At 46.0% G+C, this 23134-nt stretch overlaps 1 protein-coding gene across 1 annotated transcript in view; it reads right to left on the bottom strand.

Moving 5' to 3' along the window:
• Positions 1-1021: 1021 nt before the first annotated feature.
• ntn2 (netrin 2) overlaps positions 1022-23134 on the bottom strand; it is a 36601-nt gene continuing 14488 nt past the window's right edge. Inside the window, exons 3-7 of the mRNA XM_068583798.1 lie at positions 15989-16177; positions 10299-10448; positions 8008-8061; positions 4120-4194; positions 1022-4034 (exon numbers count right to left, since the gene is read on the bottom strand). Of these exons, the coding sequence (XP_068439899.1) occupies positions 3649-4034; positions 4120-4194; positions 8008-8061; positions 10299-10448; positions 15989-16177 (854 nt within the window). The 3' untranslated portion in view covers positions 1022-3648. The remainder of the gene's footprint in view (positions 4035-4119; positions 4195-8007; positions 8062-10298; positions 10449-15988; positions 16178-23134) is intronic.

Here is a 23134-nt window from a genome sequence, read left to right as displayed (position 1 = left end):
AATGTACAAGGAAGACTTTGATATAACAGAAGTGAAAACAGGACTGAACTGAGGGAAGAATCCCTTTGTTCCCCAAGAAAGGTGGGTTAACCATTTCGGTGTGAGTGTACCATTATTCCCAGGACATGGATGTAACAGAGAGTGGTGGATTGTTGTGTCTGTGCCTCTCTGGGAAGCGGAGAGGGTTCGATCAGCCCGCGTCACATTTGCACTCAATTCTCCTCAAAGTCATTTACAATTGGGCGGTTGTCTGGAAACAACATAAAACCAAAAAAAAAAAAAAAAAGGAATACATTCTGTGTAATATCTGAACCACATATTCTGGCCGTGATCACAAAAGCATATGTTTCTGGTTTCCACATCCATATAACATCATCTGGTTTGTACATCCATACACGTGAGTCATCCAAGGCCAAGTGACGCTTCACAAAAGACAACATGATTGGCAGAGGCCGTTCAGTACATATTTACAACATCAAAAAATGTGTCAAGACTTATTGAACAACGCGAGATGGAAGTGAACCAGGAAGGAAATGGGAATCAGGCCAAAGTAAATGGAAACTCTTCATCTTCGTCAATGCAAACATTAAACAGTGGCAAAACGGAGAAGCTGCATGCTCCCAAAAGGTTTGCCTTCAAATGAGAGCTCTCTCACTTCTCTGCACCTTCGCTTCATGTGCGCATCACTTGTTTACATGGGTATGGTTAATTAAACACACACACACACACACTGACTCAAACACACACACACACACACACACACACACACACACCTGTGAATGCTATAAATGAAGGCAGGAAACAAAGTGAAGCCGTTATGGCCTCAGTTCCACTGCCAATCTGCTGAGCCTGTTAACGTAAAACAACAGGACGGCTCTCCCTATGAGGCTCACTAAATAGCTTTCACAAGACTAAGCTTCCACCCCCCAAACAACATCTGGCCACTCTTACTTCTCATCTTTATTCCAACAATCAGGGTGGGCACTTAAGAAAAGGACAGCCAATAGAAAGGGACTGATGATTTTCTTTTTTTTCTTTTAGATTCTACGCAAAAGAAAGGCCAAAATGTAGGGAACAATTCCTTCTCATGCGTGTTGGTTGCTTAAGGAGTTGAGCACCAGAGAGGCCTCACTGGCACGTACTTTGACCATCAATCACAGCGTGTCAGGTCGTACTCGCATACCGCGACGAGGACTGGTGCTACTGTAACAGCACCTGTCTGACGGGCTGTGGACGGCCAACACGCAAGTCGTTGACTGTTTGGTTCTGCATTTTTGCTCAATTCTAACGGTGGGAATTGTGTCCGGCGCAAAGTGCTGTCCTTTTTCTGACCTTCACTGCTCTTTTGTCTCACACCAAACGTCCTGGTGGGTGATATTTCATTTTGGTTACACATTTCTTTTTTTGGGGGGGTGGGGCATGGGGGATTAGAAAATCAAAATGTCACTATGAGACAGACAGATAAGTATCGACATCCTTCAGAGTTTATACCGGCGTCCACTGTCACGGTGTCCACATTCTTACGCTCGGTGACATTATTCCATAAACACTTACAATCAGACCGTACACCTGTGTGAGTGTGTTCTTCACAGTTTGACATACATTCTCGGAAGACGTGACAACAAGAGCTACAGCGCAGTACAGTACACCACGGAGGAGTTTTGGCAGCCTCGATCTGTGCTGTCACTTATCTAAGACACTGAATACACAACATGCAAAATGGGTTAAAAAGGGAGTTTGGGGAGGGTGGTGGCTGACACAGAGAAGAAAGCAGAGGAGAGACACTTTTGGAAGGATGACAAACCAAACATACCGCCGCAGCCGGAGGAGCGTAACCACTCGCTAGCATGACATGCCTATCCGCACACTCACTGCTACGCTAGCTGGATGTGCCCCTCAAATCTGTGTGTTTATCTTGTACTCTATTTAAATAAATTGTAATGTGCTTTACAAAATGAAAGAAGAAAAAAAAAAACAGCATAAAGGCAGATACAAAGCTTGAGAGTAACCAGACGGCGCTCTCTGTGGTTTTTGTTGGTCCTGACTTCCATAGTTTCTTAATTGAATTTAAAAACGGACTATGCTTATTTGGCAAAGGATGACAGGGCCTGTGTCAGAAGGCAAGTGGGGGCAGATAACTTGGGAAGTTTTCCTTTGGATCTCTGTGCTTATTTTTGTTTAGTTCTTCACTGCTCACTGTAAGGTTTTGATGGACCAGCAAAAACCACAAACATGCAAACATAACAAAGCACATGAGGAATGAAATATGATCCTCTCGTGTCATAATACAATCAGTGAGCACTAAAAACTTTCCAGCCTCATTCATTTTGTCAAAATACACTAGAGAAAAACACAATTCTGTTGTTTACCCGACTTTGTTTTCTTTTTACTGCATGAAAAGGAACTCTCGTTTCAATCTCTTGATTCGGCAAACAAAAGCCTGCCAGTCACTGGACGCGTCGGAAATATTTCAGACATTTAAATACAAACAAATGACAGTGGCCACACAGCAACACCTAAAAGGCCACTGCCGAGCGGGAGACATTATCCATAAAGCGGAAGGTCTCCTTGGAAATATTGGTATTGTTCTGAAATTCCAGCAATTTGTCCACACCGCTTAATCTTTCTTCCATAAAAAGTGACAAGCAATGAGTCATGATGGTGATGCATGACTTTATAAACCACTCACGAGAGGGACTGGTGGTGGAGAGGCACAGTCCCGGGGCCTGGAATGTGACTCACACATACTAACGGGGTTTGTTTTGCTTAAAAATGAAACAAATGAATACATCTCAAATAAGGACACGGTTGGGATATGGATGAGATAAAAGTAGCCACACGAAAAAATATAAACTCTACTATGAGCAGTGGCATCAAATACTTGCAGATATAAGAGCCTAAACGAGCAGTTTGTTCTGTGGCAACAGCAGTGGTGGTGAGACTGAGGTTTGCTGTGGAAAACGTCCCTGCAAAGGGAGCCCTTGGTTCCTCACGGGACAAGAGTTTCATAGTTAGAGTCCGTAGAAGTTACTGCAGAGACTTAAAGCAAGTAGGCCCATTTTTTAGGAACATTTTAACAGCAAATGTTGATTGGATTGCTGATCCAAGTCGTTCCAACGGTGAAGCGTGAGGCGGACAAGCTGAGGATGTTCAGCTTGTCGAGTTACTGAAATCCGTCAGTGACAAACACAGCTGAATAAAATCCTCAGAGAAATGTGTGACGTGTGGTTTTCTTTATGTCAAACAAAGCGGCAGGAGACGGTCGGTGTTGACGGTCGGAGGAGGCCGAGGGTCAGGGGGTCGTAGGCAGGGGACGAGTGGACATTTCTGCCGTCGTCGTCGAGGGAGGGAATGGCGTCTGCTTTTGTCTACACTTCATACCCTTTTTAATGGTCCCTTTTTAAGGCAAACCAATTGGACAAAAAAAAAAAGAAAAAAAGACAACTGACGTAACAAAGACAAACCTTGAAAAATAAAAAAGGAAAATAATTATACAATATACACAAATTGTGGTCCTTAAAACAGGTAGGGTACATGCAGTCTTTCCAATGTGCACTGTTCCTGTGATGTGGGAAGATGAGAGGGGGATTGCGGGGTTCATGAAGGGGGCCGATGGGGGGAGAGGTAGGGATGAACGCTGCTTCCCCATCACGCTTTGCTGCACTTCCCCTTCTTCTCCTTGCGCTGGAACTTCCTCAGGCGTCTCGTCCAAACGTCCCTCCACTGGATCACCAGGCTGTTCTTATCGGCCATTAGGCCCACGTGCTCCGCCCCCGGACTGGCGGCTCCACCGCCGGGGCCGACGCCCGGACCCGTCCCCGTGCCCGTTCCACCGTCGCTGCCGCCCATCACCAAGAATCGCTTACTCATCTGGATCTTGGGACATTTGCAGGCCAGGTCCTTCATGTGCACCCACAGGATGTTGTCGCCTCGCTTCAAGGGCTCGCCGCGGCTCTTGTACACAGACACCAAATTAACTGAGAACTTCGCCCAGTCCCCGACCGTCTCCATGTCCAGTACGTTCACTTGCACCGCTGAGGACACATTCACGAGAAAACACTTAGGCCCGCAAACACAGAACATGCATTCGTTGTGGTTCATAATGAATCCTTCTCTCACCGTAATCCTTTTTGCAGTATTTTTTCATGTTGATCTTCAGGTTGCCCTTCACTGGTTTACAATAGGACTCACAATCTGCAGAAAAAGCATGGACACCCGTCACTTAATGCAACTTAACAACACTTACTGACACTCATATTACACACATAATGGGACACTTACACACTTGAAATTTGAATCGTCATAAGGTTGCATTTTAGGTTTTATAGTGTATTATGTGATGGATTTGCAGCTGCACCACCACATCTGCAATGCAAAGTTAGTGTGACAAAACACGTAAACTGTTATGTGCTGTGAAACCACGAATGCACACACACGGAAAATCATCAAAATAACCCCCCATGTGCTCGTTTCTGCACATGCACGTCTACTTTTTTTGGATCATATTTGTACTTGAATTGAACGACAGGCCCGAGAGAATATAGCAGGTTGGATAACATTGAGCTCGGTTTGTTTTTTGTGTGCTAAAATACAACTTCTGACAAATCCCACATCAAACCGCTGCAACAGCCAGTTGAAACATACCAGAGGAGTACAAGTGTTCAGTTTGACATGTTTTCGGGGGTCTTGAGAAAACACAGAGCGCGATGGAAGCAGGTCATGGTTGGATGGATGTGGAATAGACCTTGGATGCCAGCGTGACGACTGAGACCACACATTGGACAGATGACCTCCACTGACCAGTCGCAGCACCAGGGATGAGGTGTTATAGTTACGATTGTGACAGTTAAAATGGAGCTCTTGGGTCAGTGACCTTTCTCAGATGTCTTCTTAACTGCCTCTAAAAGCAGCCTTGGTTTGGTATCGTTGTCATGTCTCGAGGAGAGCCTTTTTTCAGGTCGACAAATATGGAAACCGCACTGGAAAGAATTCAGAGAGTCTCACTATGGGACTTGAACCAACATTGTCTCTGGCTGCAGCCTCACATCTCGAAATTCTGTGGCACAAACGTTACGTTCAACCTGCATGAAAAATGAGACAATAATTCTTGAATTTATTTGTAAATTGAGGTCGTCTGACGTGAGAGAGTTGGAGATAGGACACGTCAAATAGAGCACATGCATGTTACTATTTCGCTTTGTGTGTTTCTTTCGCAATTCTGAAAAATGTATTTTGTCGTCTTAATGCTAAAAGCTTTGCTTCTTCTCTGTGCTTTTTCCATGAGCTGGAAGCAAAAGGGAATGGACAACAAAGACAGGCTAAACTAAATGGCCTTTCGAAAGTGCTAATTTTAGCATTAAATGACAAATATCCTCATACAAAGTATAGCATTGTGTTGTGTGTTTAAAGTGTTCTCATGGTAACTGCTACTGGAGCAGCAACAAGAAAGAGACCCTGTTGATCATAGCAAGACTCTACTGTACTTGACTGGATGCCACTAGATTTTATGAACCGTCTAATTTTGCATCCACTTATTTCAATTACAAAACTATGAGAAGGTCACAAAGTTAGGGAACAAAATGAAAATGATAGACTGAAAAGTGGAAAATGCCAGGCGGGTCATATTTCAACATGGTTCCAAACATTTTTAGTGAGTGGACACGGAAAGCTGACCACGCTGCTCACTTGTCAGGGCATGAAACTGAAAAACCACATGCTGGGAACCGGACTGGTATCCGCGTTCAGACCTCTCATTGCCTTCAACAGGAAAACCATTCAGTCGTGTTGCTTCCCAAAGCAAACCAAATAAAAGTCCCGGACGTAAAAATGCCCCAATTAAAAAAAAAAAACGGTCGTGAGAGAGAGAAATTACGCTTTCTGGGGTTGCACGAGAGAAGGGGTGTTGCATCGTTGGATTTTGAGGAAGGATGGGTGGAGCAATGGAAGGAGGAGAAAGAAACGGGGGACCAAGGAGCCCATAAAAATGTCCAGGAGGCTTGGCTGTATATCAGAGCGCTGGAGATTTTATTAGCCAGAGAGAGGAGAGACAAGGAAGAAAAGGGAGAAAGAGAGAGCAGATGGCGGCTTCCAATAACCTGCAGACAGGGTGACGTAAAAAAAAAAACGATGAGTGGAGGTGTAGATGTGGACGGGTGTAGAAGTGTACGTGTGGATGGATTTGTGTGTGTGTGTGTGTGTGTATTGTACATTTCTCACATACTTTAAATAAATGATGATGAATATCATGGCTTGCTTTGGGACTTTTTCATTATACGTGAGCGTGTGGCTTCATGTGCAGATCATTATCATGCAAGTGTGCTCGCAACTGTGACAGGCGAGCATTCGCATGAGCTGTGCATGGATTTCATTAGATCACTGCCATCGTGTGTGTGTGTGTGCGTGTGTGCACGCGCTCGTGCGTGTGTGCATCTGCATGTGTGTGGTATACAGTGGCTGGCCTGAAGGTATCAGTGGTGAAACACTGGCTGCGAGACAATGTGTGTTTTCCCATGAAGACTCACTCACTGCTGGCTGTTCACCTGGAAAAGCTCTCGGTGAATCGGCCACTGACCCAGAAGACCGGCCCACTCAAAATACTCCCAATTGGCTGTGAGGCTCTCGCTGCCCTCGTTCCTTTGAGCCCCGCTCACTGTGCCACGACAAGGACAAATTGCACCCACCGCCCCTTACACAAAAACTTTCTGGGGCCTTGGGTTTCTGACGCTGAAGCTCGTTCTATGGTAGTTTAGGAAGGAGAAAGATGGGGGAAACGCTCCGGCGTGTTTGGTGGAGCCTGAGGTGAATTGCCGATCAACAACTCTTTTGTTCTGAGACCCTGAAACATTTTCCCAGGGAAGTAGACACCCGAAAGTAAACACAAGAAAGAGCTGGACTGCGCATTTTTTTTGCTTTAAAAAAAAACAAAGGCTCAAAGGCCCAAGTAATACGAGTCAGCATGAGAGAAGTCGCAAATGAGAATAGAAGCTGCAATTGTGAGGAAATTATTATTATTGATTTCTATTTCCCATTAAGGCCGTATTAAGACAAACAGTATTTCTTGAGAGATTGAAGAGAGGATACAAATGGCTTTTATGTCTGTGCGAGCTTAGCAGCTCACCTGTGTCCAAAGGTACCTATTTGTTGTCTCTCTTTTTTTTAATGTGTTCATTTTGTAAACAAAATCCAATTTACAACCTCCTCCTCTGCAGAAACATGAGTGGTATAGATCTTCTCCTTTAACTTTTGGCAAGAAATCAAATAAGTCAAAACTTTCCAGACCAATGTATTGATTCAATAACAATATATTCAATAGGAGGACTTCTATAGTTACTGAATTCAGTGCTCATTGACTGTGTTTGGCATGAAGTCAGTATCCGCCACTGTAGACGTCATTAGGCCTCAAACTGGTTTGGAACAATAAACCAATATGCTCTGACGAGCTGGGGAGAGTATCTGTGGCAACGTGGGGGCGTGACCTGCAGCCTGAGGGATGATGTATGTTATAAACCTGCTAATGAATCAACATTCCCAAATCAAAACCACCATTCAAATCAAGCAGCCACAGAATGAAACATAAGCGCAGGGTAATTGACCGCAGTCTGAATTGAACAGTTCGAGGAAGAGGCTGAACAAATTTCCCCCTCGCTACTTGCTTACACTCTTTTCACGCCTCAAGACTCTCCCATCCCCTAAATCTCCCAGTTCAACTTTAACTAATCACCTCTGCTGCCTATCTGCTGGCCGGGGCTCTCAGCTGCACGTCGAGCCCAGCGAGGCTGCACTAACTTGAGGTTAGCGGTTGGGGGAAACCGTGCCAAGGACACAGGTTTTAAAGACAAAGGAAAAGTTCTGCCGTTCCCAGTGCACTCGTTCTCTGTGCCGAACTTCAAAAGAACGGACCCGCCCTTCATTAATATTTATTCCACACCTTAAAACTCAAGTCCAGAAATATTAAAACATTGTTTTTGTTCCTCTCATAGAGCGGTGGTGTAGAGGGTGAATACTAACTTGCTGGTTCCTCTGTGCTGCTCACCACAGCTGTGGGGTTGACCACTGGGATTTCTGAAACACAAGAAATACAAAGTTATTTTGCTGGTTGAACTTAAAGCTGTGCCTTTTAGGTATTGAATCAGGGATTTGGCTGTATGACTACATGGAGTGAATGTGTGGTCAAATAAATGAAGTATGTCTGAATTCATTATCAAAAGAGTTAGTGTGGGAAGGCGATTAAATAAATAAACCCACCAAAAAATGAAGAGGGTAAGCTTAGTATTAAGAAGTAGAACGTGAATTAGCTCACCGAGGCCAATAACATAAAATACTTGGGTTGTTTTACTGTAGGTTTGTGACATTAAACACACACAGGGCATTGCAGACAGCATGCAAGTGCAAGATAAACATTGACAGAAATACGTATTACTTATTGGTGGTGAGAGGGAAGACAGGCTCAAACAAACCACGCATTCCACAAACTAATCTGGTGGTTTCACTGTCATGTTTCAAGAATATATTAAAATATCCTGATAAGTGACTGAAAAAATGGAGCTCAGAGGAGCCAAACTCAGTCGAGGCACCACAACTACACCCAATAATCCAGTTTGGAGAAGTCAAACCGTTCAAAGTCGGCACACTCGATACATCAGAGGCACACTGATTCAAATGGAAAGGTGGCTGCACTAGATTAGTCTCGTCCTCCCCTAACAGATGCTGGGTTAACGCTGCTGTGTAATCCCCACGCAAGCATGTATAGACAGATGGACAGATGGCAAGGGGGCAATCTTGGTTGGATCGTCTTGAGACAGATGCGGCCCACCCTCGCTGAGCCCGCTGGCCGCTCTAAAAAGTGCCTCGTGGAATTCCTCCAGGACTTCTCTCCCAACCGCATTCAACTTGCCAATACAAATGCTAATGCTAACAACGGGCCCTCTGCATTTACCGTAAACAGAGTCACTTGAACGCTTAGAGTGCACCCAGAGGATCTGCTTTTGATAGGATTTGGAGGTTGAGGGTTTGAACCAAGCGAGTGGGAGCGTGTTGGCGGAGGGGAGCAGGGCTGTGTGGGGGAGGGAGGAGGAGGCTGCAGTTGTCTCTGAAATGATGGACACCCCGCCAACAAAAACAAACAAGGGCACTGAGCGTTGCAAAGGCAGGCGCAGCTGCTAGAAGCCACTTTGAGCCTGTGTGCCCTCATGGCCACATCTTGTGAAGACAGACAGATGATGAAAGGATCATTCAGATGAGGGTTGCTGCCATCATACTAATTGGCTGCTTAATGGGCTTGGTTCTGTCTTAGGGGGGTACGATGCCCACCATGAGGCCATATTGACACACACACAGTTGTCATTAATGCTATTCATAATGGACCCAAATGTGTGCATGTACTTAAACTCACATACACAATTCTTCTTGTTCTCACTGGGATGATTCAGTGGCACTCGAATGAGTGGGGTCTGCCATCCATGACCACAGTGGTTTTCTCCTTCTCGCCCGTCCACCATCTGCTACTGGAGCAGCATGTGAGGGAAACAACGCGGCACCATGTGGCACAGTGTGGCGGAGCTCGGGACGGCACTGGGCGGCACGGTTTGCTTTCGTGGAGGTTTCTCTCGCGAGTGTGAGCAATGTGCGACCGTCCCGCCTGGCACACAGTGTGGTGGAAAGTTGCCCTCTATTACGCATGCCTGCATGTACCGGGGCCGCTGGCATACTTCATAACCCACACGCACACATTTGTCACAGGAAATTAAAAACCTGATGTAGTCGATACAAACTACTGCAACTAGAGTACGCACACAGACACACACACACACACACACACACACATTCGTACACACAATACATCATTGACAGCAAGCGGAGCAACAAAACCCAGTCTTGAGTTCTCACACCAGCTCTCGTAAAAGATTACGTTTGAGTTTAGCCTGACTTTACGTCTGGGCACTGGTTTGCACACGTTTTGGGCTGTCTCTATGAAATTATCATTGCATTTTTAGTGCCATTCAAACCCACAGAACAAATGTACTGTAGTGCAGAGTCTGGGTTGGGTGTGCCTGTCAGAGGGCCAGAATGACTTTAGGCTACAAGGAAGTGTGCTTTCAATTATACTCTGTAACCTCACTGGCTTGAGCTGCTTTTATTATCCTTCACTTCTGTATTGCAACTCTGTATTAAGCCTTTTGATATCTTACATTCCTCACAATGGAGCTTGTCAGTGGTTTTGTGCGCAGATGACTACATTACCATGCTGAAGACAGTGTCATGCACTGGCTGCTAGTCGTGTGTGCAGGTGGGTCACTCACTGATGCAGGGCGCCACGGGGGAGCGGCTCTGCTGGTAGCCCTTAGCGCAGCGGTTGCAGGTGATGCCGGTGACGCCATCCTTGCAGGGGCACTGGCCTGTGGTCTGGTTGCACGTCTTGCCTGCTGCGCCCACAGGGTGGCAGTCACAGGCTGGGAGGGGTGGGGGTCGGGGGCAGGGACAGGTGTGAAGGGGGGGAGGCAGGGTTGTGACATCGGAAAAGAAGGGAGAGAGAAAGTCGATTAGATGTTGATTCATCAAATATGTTGCCAAAATGACACAGACACAAGACGCCGGCGGATTCCTCGAATACAATGAGTCTCTGCAGAGTACTGGATTCAATCTTGTTATATTCTGTTGTTTGTCAGCAGACAACGGATGTGCATCAGGGCTGAATGTTTGGCTCAAGACCTCGGGGTGTGATGCAGCACTTTCCTGTCTCTGCTTTGGATCCCCTGAACACTGCAAGAAGAAACACCGTGTCTGTTTTTGTGAATGAGGGAAATAGCGTGCAGGCACCAGGTGATAAGTCGGGGATGGGGTAATGTTCGTAGTGCATCATTGTTGGGAGACCCAGAAAGGCACACTTTGTCCTCTCCTGTCCGCTCAGCCTGGTTTCATCATCACTTCCCGAAAGTTTAGTCGATGCCCGGCAGCAAATGCCAACAGCAATAAGCAATCCGGTCACCTAGCTTTGGCAAGCTTTTATGACTTTTGCTGGTTCTAGGCAATTTATTCAGGCCCCCTTAAGCAACGTGAGGCTTTTTTTTTTTTTTGAGAGGGTGGTTTAAAGAGCCGTTTAATACAAGAGCTGGCGAGTTGGTCCGAAGCCTTCCGAGAGAGCTTTACAAGACATTAAAGAGAATGACAGGGAGAGGGTGAGATATCAGAGAGTGAGAAGTGAAGTGGAGGACCGGAGAGAAACGGGTAGTGAGGGAGAGGCAGAGTGCGTCAGTGTAGTCCAAACACAGCCTCTGGCTCAACAGCATAAACAACAGTGAATCTAACCAAACTGCGGCTACTCCGACTGCACTAAATAAACAGACATTTGTTCTTTGAGTAATAAACACATACTTAACATTTCACAGCAATCCAGCCAGACAAACACATCAGTGACATATCAAAACAAATGTAAGACTTTTACATCTTCTTGATGTAAATGTCTTACAGCGGTGTGTGTGTGTGGATTGGTTTCACTTCAAATTTGACATTCTCTGTCCAGAACAAAACAATTCAGAGTTTAATTTCCTGTCCTATCTACTGACATTATGCCAAACATACTATAAAGGCATGAAAAGCAAGGTGAACATTATGCTCCTTTCCTGCTTTTCGATGTATTTCTTTGAAAAACAGGCGCAGACTAGTGCGAAAAGACTGAAGCAAATAGTGCGACTCGACTGTAACGAGATACTGTAATTGTCCAAGTTTATCAAGAAAATACAAGAAAGGCCTATATTACACTTTGGGGAAAAACCCTGTAATCCAACAGTTTTTTTTTTACAAGGTTTGCCAGAGGAGGCAGCTGCTAACATGCCACGGTTTCTTCCCACCACTTGAAGGAACTGTGAATGTGTTTATTTGCGCCGGACATATTTTAGCTGCTCCAAGAGAGGAGAGCCTGAGGACCCTACCACCTGTTGGCTGGGCAAAGGGAGGGTTTGAAACTGACCCAAGAGTGATCATCTGTGTCTGGCGGTGGGGTGGAGAGGGATTAACTGCGGCTCAGATCTTCAGAAACACGTTTGCCTTTTTTTCCGGCGAGGCCAACCGGTCCACAGGTGTCAAAGGGGCTGGTCTCTGTTTGAAGCTGTGCACAGAGACGTAAATCTGATGCGCCGGTATCCGTGCAAAATCCCCACCGCTTGAGAAACGTGGCCCGAACGAGGAAACTGAAGCTTTAATGACACTTGGTAAGCGCTCCTGACTGACCTAAATGGAATACACAACTGCATATGGTCGGATGTCAGAGGTCACGTCAAGGGCCTCCCCACTGCGTGTCTGGTGCTCCGTGCCAACCTAAATATTCACCCCCATAGCCGCCCCTCGCCTGTCAGCGCTGCTGCCACTGTTACCAGGTACTACCGGACCATTTGAGAAACTCTATCATTCCTGGAGTTTGCGCCCCCCACCCTTTCCTTTCTGTGAAATGATTTGTCCAAAGCACATGTGGGATAAACCCCCCGTTATTCGATCTGTCTGATACAAGTCTGGAGTTGGTCTGTCATGCCTGCAGAGACATGTGGCCATTGTTTCCCCGAGTGATCGCCGAACAGAACAAACTATCAACTCAATTCTATCAGTATGAACACGCTGTGAGTAATCTTAGATGTTCTCACTTCCATTATAAACAATCACAGGCTGTTAAGACATTTGAGTTTACTGTCAGAGTCCACCGTGCTCAGTAAAAGAAACCAGCAACTGCCAGATCTGAACGGGCTGGGAATGGGGGTGCTGGTGTCAATCTCCACCCCCGAGCTCTCCTCCTTGAACTGCTTTTCTGAAGTTTTATGTGCAGGGGCTCGGGCCAGTTAAGAAGCAGTAAAAACGTCCTCAGAGGTTGATGACTTTTCAAGCCTTTGCGACTGCAGACGTGACAGGCACTGCGAAGGGATTTGTAGTCCTTTGACAGGCTCAGTTTAACGGATTCGTGTTGCGCTGTGCATGTGTGCATGCACATGGGCGAACTTGTGAGGACTGCTTTTTGTCTGCAGTTATTGGCGGTTGCCTCATCCACAAGAGGTTGCCCTTGGTTGGAAAAAAAGGTTTTTAATCAGTCAGTTATGTTCTGCTGGTTACTTTATTCTGAAAATATGTGTGTGTTAAAAAGCCTGTTCTAACAAAATGACAATTGAATAACATGCCACTTTCTCAGCAATTTAAAACAAATTCTTTACATGTCATTAGAGCAAGTGCTTTGGAAGTTACAGCAGAAAGAGGAAAGTCCGTTTTGGGAGGAGGTTTTGGTGGTTGGGTCCCAGAAACAGGATTTTTCACCTCGGAGGCCACCACCATTGACGTATTTACGCTGATTATTAATTTACGTAACAAACATCTTTAATTTAACCCATTCATGATCATTTTCTCAACCTAACCACGTAATTCTGTTTGAATTCACAATATTAACTGTTTGAAACTGCAACCATGCAGTCTGTTAAAAGCTGACAAGCGTAACATGTGTCACATGACACGCGGTTGATACTGCATTAAATTAAGTAATTCTATTTATTATATTCCGAAAAATATTTTATCGTTTGAAATAATAACGCTATGTTGAAATGTCTGAACAGATCAATTGAACATGCTCCTCCCTCTCAGGGACACCTGAGATTAAGATCACAGGTAACCTTGATACTAATGTGAGAGAATTGCTGTTATTCACCCTCAAGGATCACATTTTATGCTGCTATTACTAACCTACAATTACCCTCAGAATTAAGTTGCATAACACATTTTCTGTCCACTGATCCTCAGAAAGATATTTGAGACGCACGGTCAGTGTGGTTTATGTTGGCCTTCACAAGGCCTCATTTTTAATGCCTTTTATCAATGTTCCTTGTGGTCAGCGGATAGCAGCTGTACGGCTTGGATTCACATAAAAACCTTGTGTTTTGAAGAGCTCATATATTGCGGCCAGGCCATGTGGTGATTGCCATGTTTCTTTCACTTTGCTGGCTGTTTTAATGCTTGTGACACGCCAAAGGGCTCGCGGAGAGGCTGGTGTCTGGGCTTTTAAACTAGAGAGCCGGAGTCCTGCAGGTTTCTGTGCCTGGGAGGTAAGTAGTGGTGGTGATGAAGGCAGGAGAGAGGTGGTTATCTCCACAGATTGTGTAAAGACGCTCATCTACACAGCAGATAGCATTAGAAACACACACGGCCTTCCAGCTCCTGTCTCCATTAGAAAACACCCGCGTTGTACCTCCATTCCCGACGTGACTCCTCCAGCCATACTGCAACCCTGACCTCTATCTTAACCCTGAGACTTGGAAATAAAACATGGAGGAGCGGAAGAAATCGGAGCTGAAAAAATAAAATCAGGGACGCCGTGGTAGAAGAAGAAGACAATGATTTTACAGGCTTGACGTGAGTCATGGGTAAAGAAATGAAAAGATGGGGAGGAAGAGGAGAGGATGGTTATGAACAATCATAGGTTATGAAAAAAAAAAAGCGAGAACACGGGCCAAAGGCAGAGGAGAAGGACAGCTCCTAGAAGGCTGCGGTATTGCTCTGATCAATCATGGAGCCAGACGCTCAGCAGAGGCTTTTCAGACGTTAACTTTCATTTCCGTCACATCTGGGGCCTTTGTTCAGAGGGGGGGAGATAAACTGTTTACCACCTGATCATGAGGCTTTGATAAAGACAAATTGCAGTGTCTTACGTATGTGTGAGCGCGTCACACTCCCAGGTACTGCAGGAAATGGAGGAAGAGGGAAGGATTTGCACACGGAGGCGCACGTCTCAGGGCCGACCTCTCGTCAGGATTGAGGCAGATCTCGTGCTCTCGGTGTTTTGGTGCAGCAACAGGTCAAATGACTTCAGCTTCAAAGTATGCCATTTAAGTAACTGCGGAGTTTTTGCCATGACATGATGAATGGCACGACGTCTCAGCGCAACTAACACGGGCAAGTGCGGCCTGATGTCGTGCCATTTCTAACCTCGTGGTTTTGGGTTGCAGCAGCTTGGGTCGGCTACAGAAGGAAAGCTGAGCGGAAGCCAGCGGGAGATTTTCAACCAAAAGATCTTTACAGCTACGAGCGTTGGCTGCCCTCGCTCTTTTTCTGGAAGTGATTCTTTACCTTCATCAGGATCAACAGGATGAAAAACACGTTCTCGCTGCAACAAGTAGAGGAAACTGGTGTTATTTTTTAAACGGGGCCAGTGGGAGGAGAGAAATGCTTCCAGCATAATATTAGGCTGAAAGATATTCACTGCAAATGTGAATTAATTAAAGGGTAAAAACATTTTTTCCATGAGAAATGCCTTGGTCAAGTGATAATATTATGTGGTGTGTGGTACGGGGAAACCGTTGGTGCGACAGCCAGAAAGCCTTCGGGCATAGTCTCAATTCGTTTCTCTCTGCTATGGTATGGCAAGTTAGACATGCTGATATTTTTATATTAGAATGTACCATGACTGTGTATGTTTCCAATCATAGCTTTTAAAGTTTTTTCAGACATGATTACAAAAGTATAAGCAGGGTTTGAACGTCTCAATCAGCTTTTGCTTGAACATTTTGTAAACATTGAGCACAGCATATTGCCAAATGAAAACTCAAACTGAGCTTAAAGTAATAACCCGTGACGTTTCCATCTAAATAAATATTCATTTTTGCTAATCTCTCAATGATTGACGCGACACAAACGGGATCCTTGTTCATAAAAGCGTTTCCATTAGTTGTCGTAAACACAGAGCGGTTGGTAATTCCTTTAATTCTGACAGCGGAAGAGCTCGCTCTTTAGTGCTGCATGAGTGATGAGTGATCACCACCGTGTACGCTGGATTAGACTGAATGAGGATCAACAACAGAAAAATGCAAAGAGAAACTCGATCAAAGCTGCTGCTTGGTTGCCAGGTGAAGTTTAGAAAACAGTACAGCAATTAGCAGCACAGAAAACATCCAGATTACCACTTTGAAAAATAACAATTAGCGAAAAATATACTCCTCAGCGTCACTTTTTTTTATGTGACTTTTACCTTTGCAGGCTCGTCGGTGGGTGATGGGTCGGGCCAGGTCTCTGTAGAAGCCCTCCTTGCAGTAGTGGCAGTGGCGGCCCGCGGTGTTGTGGCGGCAGTTCATGCAGACGCCTCCGCTCTTCCTCCCCGACAGCTTATACAACTCCATGTTGAATCGGCAGCGGCGGGCGTGGAGGTTGCAGTTGCACGCTGCAGAGGGGAGAGGAAAGTTATCGGTGGCGTCAGTGAAGGTGAGTAAATGTAAAAGGATTCATCTTGATGAAGTCTCGATGTGAGCGGAGATGAAATGTTCACATGCAAGTAAAAACACATGCTTCTATGTATACGGCAGAGATTTTCCAGAGAGGCAGTGAGATAGGGAGTGGTTTATAACACACACTGCGGCTCTGTGCGTGGCTGCTATGACAGAACTCATCAATCAAAAGTGATATTTGCAGAGCTCATTTTCTCCATTTCATAATTAATGAATTCTGCTTCTCTCAGCCCATTAGTTATTAATCACTGGATAGAGAGACATTCATTTCACGAATCGCTGATGAGTAAAGACTCCAATAAGATCTATTAAAAGCGAGAGCGATTCAGGAAAGGAATGGGCTCGAGCTAGCTGTCTTCTAAATGAGGCGCGCTGCAATATATGAGACATGGGAAGCGAGGTTAAATCTCTTCGCAGTCCCTCCCAGTTCCACTTGAAATTCAGCCGATTTCTTTATGTCTCTTTGCCTCACGGGTCTTTCCATTGAGTCCTCCCTATGAGACCACATTTGGTCTGACATTGTTCATAAACTCCGTTCACCCTGTACATTGTGGGATTGCGTTTGAGAGGCCTAATGAGAAACCTGCCCTTCTTGTTTGCGTAACAAAGTTTGAGCCAGACCCTCTGCGGGGTAAATCAGAGTCAGACCTGGGACCTGAAGTCTTGGCCCCGGCTTCAAAGACGACTGCTGCAGATCTTAAAGTTATCCGCAGATACATTAGAAATGAGTAAACAGCAGCAAAGCTGCTTTCCAGACAATGTCAACAGTTAAAGCAAAAAAGGATGGCGAGGTCACAACAGACGGTGATATTAATTATTCTGGTGGGAGTGTGATGGAGAAAAAAGCCATAACAATGGATGTTTAGAAGAGAATGAGACACAATACTGGGGAAGAAGTAAAGACAGGCTGGCTGAAGGACTGGGAGGCTTTTACGCAAATTATTGTGTAATAATGTGGCCGTGATAGAAATATACAAACTTTCATGAGAAAAGGGAGCAAACATAAGTTCTGTTTCTTCCCTCGCCGTCACTCGCTGACACATCCTGCAGCAGTCAAGGTCAGTTCTGCAGTTTCACTGAGCTCAATGATCTGTATGACGTGAGATGAGCTCCTTGCAGTTGATAAAAAATGACTGTTAATGACTCGTGGCTCTCTCGCAGGAGGAGAATGACTTATATGGCAAATAATATGCGAGCAGTGAACGATATTTAACCTCCATCCACACTGAAGGGGAATCCTGGCACCAGGTTAGAGGAGGTCCAGTTTTCCCTGGTTTCAGACCTTGGAAAAAAGGGGGGAGCACATTCCCAGACTGTTTCCCAATTCCATCTGGTTATTACTCGGCCCAATTTGTATGGAATTCTGCAGTTGATGAAATACCGTTTCATGTACATGGATCCATATCGAGGCGGCGCTGTTTGTGTGAAGACACTGCTGGATGTTTTGGTGCGCTCCCGTGAACTTTGACCCTGGAGAAAACTATAGATGTGTAGGATGCCGAGGCATGCTTCCATTTTATACAACGCTTTTGAGAATCTGTGTGTGTGTGAGTGTGTGTGTGTTGTGTATCTGGCGTGTGAGCATGTGAACAACTACAGAGCCTGTCCGACTTCTTATTAAGGGAATGTGACAAAGAACACACCAGCTCCGGTGAGCGGCCGGGGCTGCTGGCGCAAGACGAGTTGGGGGGCTGTGATTATGATCAAGCGTCTCAAACACACACACAGCTGTGAGCACTTGTGTCCATTAACACCTTGCAGCAGAACATGAAAGCGACGGATCACATTTTCTCGCCGGCTGAAGTACCGACGGCATCTTTTCGATTCGCCGCTTTGCAACAAGATCGGCCAACAAAGTCTGGAGTCGGGAGGATGTGTTCAAGTGTGGAGAATGTAAAGAAAGCACCAGAATCTAACCTTTAAATGATTTAGCATGTGCAGCAGTGATGGCTTTAACAACAGCCAGACCTTTCTGACAGACAGGTAGAACTAGTGAAAGGAATAGCTCTTCGGTAAAAAATAAATAAAACATAAACAAAAATGTGATCTAAGGTTGAATTTGAAAAATAAACACGCAAAAAGCACCACAGTAGGTGTGTGTCTGTGTTCCCGTGTGTGTTTCCTATGTTGTACACGTTGTGTGCCGTTAACTTCAGCTCGGAGCTGCAGCTGCCCAAAGATCCTGGAATGTTTATGGGTTTGTTTTGAAGTGCTTGTGAACACACACACACACACACACACACACACACACACACACTGACACCCCCCCCCCCCCATGATACCCCCCACCACCGCAGATCCCCCCTCACCCAAATTAGGCTCAGCGGGTATAACTAAACACCGTTGAAGGCCATTTTTCAATTCATTAACACATCAAAGTCTCACTAGTGTGCAGCAAAAATAACACACTCACTAATTGTTATCTGTTGGAGGAACAAACCAGACACGTCAGTGATCTCTGGGTGGTGGTGAGACCCTCCAGAAAGCGCGGCTCCTTCACGGGTCACCGTCCAATTTTGAGGAGGCGTAAATCTGGATTCTCTCGTTGTCGTGGAAATCAAACAACAAACACGAGCAACGCGCTCGGCAAACAGAGGGATGCTGCAACAAAAATAAAGGAGGGGACGGCAAGAAACCCCACGGAAAATATTATAGGAGCACTTTGTCACCAAATTGTAACGTTGGCGGGACAACCGCTGGAGCAAAAGTATTGTTCTTATCTGATATCTTCCACTACGCCGTTTGCACACATCTCAGTTTATCATCTTACTTCTGCTTATTCAGGACAGCTGAAACACATTAATAAATGTACACATGACGTTAGTTAATACTTCAGGTGAGGTGGACCGACAGGAGAACTCATCACTGTTCCAGCTCAGCTTTCCTAACGAGATCCTCAACAAGTAAATGTGCTCTTCACGGGCCGGCCTGTCATGTCTGCTGTGACAAATTGGCCCGTAAAGGCTGCCCTCAACAAATAAAATGCAAGTGTGTTTGTGGAGTGCACCTCCTCTCTGCTCCCCTCCACATGTCAGGGATAAATCTAACCTCGTTTTTCCTTTAGCTCCACCAAAGCCAAGCCGGTATGCACAGCCAATTGATTTTGGATGCCTGCGCAAAACCCAAATCCCATGGCTAAAATTGGTTCTTGAAAATCGAAGGGGCCGCTCGCCCACCACTCCTTCTCCCCTCCGGGCCCGGGCTGCGGTCCAGACCTGCTGCAGCCCCCCTTGGGTGCCCTCTCCGCCTGGCCAAACAGGCTCTGCTATGTGGGCTCCTTCCTTCGTGTGTGTGTGTGTGTGTGTGTGTGTGTGTGTGTGTGTGTGTGTGTGTGTTCGCTGTGAGTTTGGGCTGAGTTCCGCCTGGCTGCTCCAGCCACCTGCTCAGGGCACGAGGGGGGAACACCCGGTTAATTAGCTCCTCATTAGAGCCAAGGCAGTGTACAGTGTGGACACACACACACACACACACACACACACACTTTTTCAAGTGGTAGTAACTGCTCACAAAATGATATGGATCAAATAACAAAGATGCAAAAAAAAGAAATCTAACAAAAGTGAGACTTAAATGCTGTAATGAGCTGGGGACGACGAGCTGAGACAAAGATTTAAGATTTCTGAGCTGAAGACTACAAGGAAATTACGACGAGTCCCGCTGTCGGCCTTTTACGCGGGCCGTGCTATGATGAACGCGGTAGCATCCTCAACGCCGCGTCTCAACCTTTCCCGCCCTCCACTGCTTTCTGCGGTTAGCATCACGCCGTGGGCTTAAGAGCCGGCTCTTGGGAGCCCTTTTGAACTAAGAGTCCCCTTAATTCCTCTCCCACCCCTTCCCTAAGCCTCCCTCCCCCCTCTTACTTTCATGAGACCCCATCTTGAATACTCTCACTAGTTGCCTCTCCCTCCTTTTGCTTGTTTCCTTCCCCAACCCTTTCTCTTGTCCATCCTTTCCTACATCTCCCGTTTCTCTCTCTCTGGATGGCATCAGGCAAAGAAAGATTTTAACGAGATTAGGCTGGAGGGTTGCCATGTTGGGGGGCCTGGTGTCAGCGGTGAGTCTTTAGCTCTGCTCCCTCTCTCTGGTCCACTTCCCCACATCTAAACAGTGTTATCTGTCTCCCCCCCCCTTTGCTTTCCCTCTCTGTCTGCCCCGGTTGCTCTTTTTCCCGCAGTCCTGAGTGAAGGAGCAAAAGTGGGCGACTGTTGTGCAATCAAATCATCACGGTGAATCAGTAAAAACCAAAGTAAAACAGATGTACTTGTGCCGTACACAACCGCGAGGTCCAGTCCGGGCGATGCATGCAATGCCTGGGCCGGTTTAGAAATAGAAGTGACAGATGGAACCCGCTGTGTGAATTCACTGCTGCGGCCAGAAATGAAAGTAGACTTGTCGAGGGAAAACCTCATGTTTGTCTCCGTTCAGCTTGTGACGCCGGCTTGTGTGTGAACGCACAGAAAGCAACAGAGTCCTGAGCTGATGACGGGCAACCCGCAGCCGTAAGATGGAAGGTCAAATGTTAGGGTGAGGAGAAAAATAATAAGATAAGAAGATGGGTTCTCCAGTAACAAACACCTAAGCATTTTTTTATTTGAAATGAACCCAATTCAAGATGACCCTGATGACATCATTTGGGTCTTTTTCTCAGAGCCACATACGTCATAATACTGGCTTTTTTTTTTTACATGTAAACTAATCCTAATCTGTGATAACCGGCAGTGCCGTTATTCATCCTACTGCCACTGAAAACTGCCATAGAGGAACATTTCAAATACATGAACATGTGCAGACACAGTGCATACATATGGTTTTGAATACAGCGACTGCAGCCGTGTCACCCACAGTCAGGCAAACCACAGTTAAAGGGAACAACGCAATTATCACACACTCATTGTTAAAAACAACAACATACAGTATATTTTCTCTGAATCTTGCTGCCACCAGCAACACCGGCTGGCAGCCCAAAACCACATGTTTTCTCAGGCAACAGAGCACAGAGGCCTGCGACAGCATAAAAAAAGGAGCAAACTATTACCAAAAAAACACAAAGAATTCAATGAGAGAAGAAAAAAAAAGGCTGATTTCAGCAACAAAAAAAAAGGGAATCCAAATGAAATAAAAGGTGGCAGAAGGGAAAACGTCCATGCAGAGCGCTAGTCTTTGACGAGAGTCAGTTACACCGGGAGAGAGGTGGGAAGAGAGTGCCGGCGGTGACGGGCACCTCAGGAGGTGATTGCTACCATCTGTGGGGGAGAGTCGATGGGGGCCTGCAGGGAGAGCAGGGTGGGCACGCTGCAGCTCCACCAGTTTGCTTTGGCACAGAGATGAAACGCCACATCGCACTACTAGGTTACATGCGTCTCTCGCTAATGCACAAATGCAAGGAGATGCGCACACACGCAGGCACACACACACACACACACACACACGTGCGCGCACATGCAGCCTCGAGGCAGCCGCAGAGCATTTCTGAGCGATCCGGCGCTTTAACCCGGCTGACATTAATGTTGTTATTTGACACTTTGCTGTCCTTAACGTTTGTTTCAGTGTGTTCCCTGCTCGCCAGAGAGCCTTGACGGGTGCTTCACAGAACGAGAAAAGCATCAATTCCTTGTGGATTGGCCGAGGACCAAAGTTACAATACTGACAGAGGGAATAAAAGCGACGAGCAGAGCTACAGTACAAACCAATCAAACGGACAAACCTCTGTTGGCAAAGCCAGATAAAGGAGGTTACTCTTGCTTCAAACGCGCGCACACACACACACACACACACACACACACAAAACAAAGCTCACACACATCTCATGTTTGTTGGCCTCGCTGTTCTAGCAGGCCCTGCGTCTCACGCGAACCACCCCAGAGGCGTCATTTCATAGGGCTGTTGATTTTAGAACAACATTCCTCTGCTGTGTAATTATTTTAAAGCACAGGAGGTTTCTTTTTAAAAAATCACTTTCTTTCGCTCGGCCCCCTTCCTCTTCAACACACACAAACCTCCTCGCCTGCTCATTTGTGCGTCCCGCTGTAGGTAATTGAAGTGTCGGTTCCTTGTTAGCCTCAAGCGATATGCAGCGGAGGTGGGAGGGTCTTTAAGTCAATTAGCAAAATTAGGAACAAGGCACATATATGTAATATCAAGGCAGCTCTGGCTTTTTTCACCCTTACACGTCTATATTGGGAATTTCACTGAGCTCTATATCATGTTGCCCGTCAGAGTTCAGCTGGCTGATGTGTGCTGGATTCCCAGCATCCAACGTGGACATTCAAAGCGATCCAGTGAAGTTACGTTTGTTCTAAAGAAGACCCAACAACATTGTGTTGCAAGAACAGAAGAACAAAGGGTCTGCTCCTCCTACAACACATTGAGTTGTGCGTAGCTTATATTGTGCTAAGCGACAGCTTCACGAGTGGACTGAGGTCATGTCTCGATCACTGGGACGAAAAAGTGTCTTGAGAAATTTATTCTACGACAGGAACACGGGCCTGACCTCTGCTTGCCCGAGCTAGGCGAGGTGGAGGGGGGAAAACAGTGTGAAAGGATGAAGGCCTATTTTGAAATTCTAATCGGCATAAAAAAAAAACCATCTGCCCTTCATTGGTAAGGGAAATAACGAGAGAGAGAAATAAAAAAAATAGAGTTTGTGCTTCTGTGGTCTCCGGAGTTTCCACAGCTCTGTGCAGATCTGAGGGCTTATTCTGAGTCCTGTTCCTGAGCATGCGTTCCTGGCTGGCCTCTAACACACACACACACACACACACACACACACACACACACACACACACACACACACACACCACACACACCTATGTTGGATCCGCACTGCGTTCCCTAAGAAACCCAACTGTCAAATTCCCCCTAATTCCAGCTAATAGTTTCCAAAAAGAGGCTAA

The sequence above is a fragment of the Clinocottus analis genome, unplaced genomic scaffold (genome assembly GCF_023055335.1).
Source record: "Clinocottus analis isolate CAN_PGR_092001 unplaced genomic scaffold, fCliAna1.0.p SCAF_19, whole genome shotgun sequence".
Lineage (NCBI taxonomy): Eukaryota > Metazoa > Chordata > Actinopteri > Perciformes > Cottidae > Clinocottus > Clinocottus analis.
The sequence above is the reverse complement of the archived record's forward strand: the minus strand, read 5'-3'. Positions and strand labels throughout refer to the sequence as shown.